Genomic DNA, 4,159 nt, shown 5'->3' on the forward strand with positions numbered 1-4,159 from the left:
TATTAAAAAAATATTTTTTTTTTTATAAATTTACTAAAATTTAAATTTTTAATTACATAGTTTAAACATATTGTAAAGTATGATTATCATCAATTAAACAATTCTCATAAAAACGTTATATTTATATTATTATTACATTATATATATGAAAAGAATACACATGTTCTAATTTATTAGATTAAAATTTATCATGTTATTTGTAAAAACTAAATAGAAATAGAAAAGATCTTATCATTATTCTCAACTATTAAAAAATATTTTATTGTAATTAAATATAAATTAATTACAATGGTATTACTTATGTTATGGTAAATTAAACTTGATAAAGTGATAAAGTTGTCATGTATTCCATGTCCTATTTAATTTATGATATAATATTCGAAAGCATATTCATATAATGAAGGTTTCACGTGATTCTTAATCATGTTTAATACCAAATCCCCATCATTCTCAACCTTTAGAAAAGCACGCCACGCAGGTCCAATGCCACAGTTATTTAGTATGGATTTTATTATACTTTATTATGGTAAACAGTATTACATTATTATGGCAAAGCACACAGATGGAGATCGAACTGCTGCTAATCCGAAATCTCAGATTTATGAGAAGTGTTCAAACCACGGTTTTGATAAGACGAGGTTCAGATTGAACCGCAGCGCCGAAAGGACTCTGGTTGTTGCAATCCAGGTTTGATCCGTAGCTCACCCCAAGAATGTCACTGTATCTTTTGTAGAAACCGATGCGATCCTGCTGCCTCGAGTCACTGCCTTTCCCGCACTCCAGCCCGCCGTTGATGATGTTGGTAAGTGCTCCATATCCCGCCGCTCTCCCAGCGGCGCTGTCGCTGCCGGACGGACTCCATGTCCCGGTCATGACGTCGTGGCAGGAAGGCTTTGGAGACTGGGCAGTCATCCAGAACCACACCGCCGTCTTAAAAGAGACCGTGGCATCGCTAGAAACAATGTCCGGGTTGTTTATGCCGTCGAATCCGATTGCTTTGCCGGCCAGTCCATAGTTGTAGTTCCTGAATATTACAAATCAAATTGAGGACACTGAGCATTAGGCTTAAATTTCATGCAGATATTTCTTTTTGGGTGCGTCTGTGCAGAATATACTTAAAGAAATTAAAACTGAGACGATATAGAAACGACGGACCATGACAATTGAACGGGCCCTCGTCCGTAGTATCTCTTTCCAGATGCACAGGGCCACTGGGAGGTTGGCTTGCAGTACTCGGCGGGAGGATTGCCTTGCTCCTCTTTGAAACAATAACCCCACGCGTACGTGCCGTCTGGGGCCGTCGCCCATCCGCCTGTTTACCATTATTTCTTACGCAATGAGATGTAAATAATCCAAGTAAGAACACAGAGGTAAATCACAAGTAATAGAGATGAAAATATGACCTGTGGTTTCGTGGGAGGTTTGGCCAAAGAAAGCAGCGAGCTCTCTTTTCCGAGTAGCGACATCGCCGGTGGTGCCGAAGGAGGGAAAAGCATTGGCAGCCGCAATGAAGGCAGAGTAGGTGTAGAATCCGCTGGCCTTGCAACCGGCGTCGTTTCTGTGCTTCAATAACTCATTGAAAACGCTTTCAGTGATGATAGATGCAACTCCGTCTGCTTGCCGTCCGCATTGGTCCGCAGATACAAAATACAAATTCATCGTCGCCATTGTAAGCAAGGCGATCGCCATCGCCATCGCGGAGAACTTCATCGATTTCATATTGCAGACACTCGTTTCTATCTCAGCACTGCATTAATTGCAACTTTCGGTTAAATTTTGGAGACCGCAGACCGTCTTTTATAGCCATATTTCCGGTCTCCTTCACGTTCACGTCTCTTGAAGCTATATGAAATATTCTCCGCTTCAATGTTCACTCGTCTATTCAAGGTACATGAAATATTCTCCACTTCCGTGTTCACTCATCTTGACTCCGACGGCCAAATTATTCAATGAAAGCCCATGTTATATTTTATTTGTGATCATGAGACTGAGACCTTTAATGGATAGAGTTGAAATTAAAATAATTATGGCATGTCCTTAGTTGTCATTAATGAGACCGCCGCCCATACCAAAATGATTCCACGAACACAGATATGCCAAGCGCATGTGGTCCTCAATGTCCACACCCGACATATGGACGACTTTGGTCCCAAAGTCGTAGTCTCACTGTAAACGAAGCCTGGAATTTCAAATTCATCTTTTTTTTTTTTAATCACTAACTAATCTTTACAACTAACTGTAAGAAATAGTTGTTACAACTAATCTTTGTTTAAATCATTTATTAGAACTTAAATCATTTGTTAGAATTTAAATTATTTATTAATGACAGGAAACTTGAATAAATAAAAGTTAAATTTAAGGTTTTAATTTTTAATTTTTTTTAACTATGTGTGATTTTTAAAGTTTCCAAATTTTTCTTCAACATAAATAAGTTTTTGGTCCGTTGTCTATTTTTGAAAAAAAAATGGGATATTTTTGGTTAAATTTGTCTAAAATTGGGAGATGTCGTGGGATTCCCACCAGAATACAAGTAATGCGAAACAAGCAGGAGACAACAACAAAATATCAGGACCTGTCATCGGGGCGAGATGGCAGGGAGGTAGCAGAGGTAAATGTTTACCATGTGCAACGGAGAAATTGAGATTCATCATTTCGATGAACAAACTGGAGCGATACAGAAGTTACGTGAAAGACCATGTGCTAATATGTAAGTTCATCGGAGTATGGCCGACGGAAAATGACCTCACCAAATGGATTCAACAAAAATGGCAACCCCGAGGTCACATTGAGCTAGAGGCTTCTTCATGGTAATATTCTCGAACTTGCAAGACAAAGAAAAAGTATTTGAAAATGGTCCTTACTTTCATTATAATGCTCGTTTATTTATGAGATACTGGAAAGAATGCTATGACCCAAACAAGGAAAAATTTCTGGCAGCCCCGGTTAGGGTCAGGGTATTTGGTCTCCCAATGGATTTCTGGGACCCATAAATATTGGAGGGCATTGGAAATACGATAGGTAGACTTTTCAAAACGACAGAAACAACAAAAAAAGGAAGATATACTTCATATGCAAGAATATGCATATACATGAACATAGTTGAACCTCTCCCATTCTCAGTGGAACTAGAATACCATGAAGAGGTATGGCAACAAACTTTAGACTACGAACACATCCCATTTAGATGCAAAAGATGTCATAAGTATGGTCACCTATTTGAGGAGTGCCCAATGAACCTAGAAGAGGTAGAAAACATGAACAAACAACAGAGGAAACATCAAGAAGATAAGGAAGGGTTTCAAGAAGTGAGAAGTAAGAGAAGACAAGCAAAAGACAACCCCAATGGGAAGAAAAAAGAATATCAAGCTCAGCCGAGCAGAACAAATAGCTTTGAAGCATTGCAGGGAGAAGAAGAAGAAGACAATGAGGCCCAAACTATGGACTATCGGGAAAAAGGAAAGGAGAGCAGTTCGAGTCAAGGCAAGCCAAACCCAAAGAGGAAAGCCCAAAGAGAGCTGACAGAGAAGGAGAAAAAGGAAGATAGAGAGAAGATGGAAAACAACACAATGAAAATTGACCCAAGTAAGGGAGAAGAATTAAGCATGAAAGAAACTGTTAAATGAATGGAGACACCTAGATGAAAGATTTATTCCAAAAGACCAAAAAAGACTATACAAATAAACATTCCAACAGTATCAAGCTAATCACGGGCAGGGACAAGTGGAGACGACAAAACAATTGGGAATGCATCATGATGACTCCCAAGAATACTTAAATAAAATGAAAGGAGGAAAGAAAAGAGGTCGAAGAAACCTACAGGAATCTATACAGATTATGGGAGAAATGTTGGTGAATACAGGGAGGGTGGTACCGCTATCAGGGGTATACCAAAAAATAAACAAAGTAACCCAATGATAATTACATCTTGGAATATAAGAGGCCTCAATAGTAGAGGCAAGCAGAGACATTTAACTGAGAAACTACGAAAAGAAGAACCTCAAATCATGATGCTACAAGAAACAAAAATTACAGGAGGGAAAATGGGAGATATATTAAGTAAAATAAAACCAAGGTATGAATGCATGACCATAGATGCGAGAGGTAGCGCAGGTGGAATAGCAATATCGTGGAACCCAATAGAGATCACAGTGGACTACTG

The 4,159-nt window shown here is 38.7% G+C and overlaps 1 protein-coding gene across 1 annotated transcript; it reads right to left on the minus strand.

The window, feature by feature from the left end:
- Positions 1–492: 492 nt before the first annotated feature.
- LOC149189137 (basic endochitinase C-like) lies at positions 493–1,782 on the minus strand. Its single transcript, XM_089411766.1, has 3 exons — positions 1,404–1,782; positions 1,156–1,312; positions 493–1,024 (listed from the first exon to the last, which is right to left on the minus strand). Exons 1-3 carry the CDS (start codon positions 1,717–1,719, stop codon positions 613–615), a joined length of 885 nt encoding a protein of 294 aa, XP_089267892.1. The 5' UTR covers positions 1,720–1,782; the 3' UTR covers positions 493–612.
- Between the last annotated feature and the right edge of the window lie 2,377 nt (positions 1,783–4,159).

The sequence above is a fragment of the Pinus tabuliformis genome, chromosome 3_1 (genome assembly GCF_031772625.1).
Source record: "Pinus tabuliformis cultivar Carrire ecotype Pingquan chromosome 3_1, CPIR1, whole genome shotgun sequence".
Lineage (NCBI taxonomy): Eukaryota > Viridiplantae > Streptophyta > Pinopsida > Pinales > Pinaceae > Pinus > Pinus tabuliformis.

Coding starts and splice junctions, on each gene's coding strand:
- LOC149189137 (XM_089411766.1), bottom strand. CDS start 1,719: ATGAAATCGATGAAGTTCTCCGCGATGGCGATGGCGATCGCCTTGCTT. Junction 1,313..1,403: donor AACCTCCCACGAAACCACAG/GTCATATTTTCA, acceptor AATGGTAAACAG/GCGGATGGGCGACGGCCCCA. Junction 1,025..1,155: donor GGGCCCGTTCAATTGTCATG/GTCCGTCGTTTC, acceptor TGTAATATTCAG/GAACTACAACTATGGACTGG.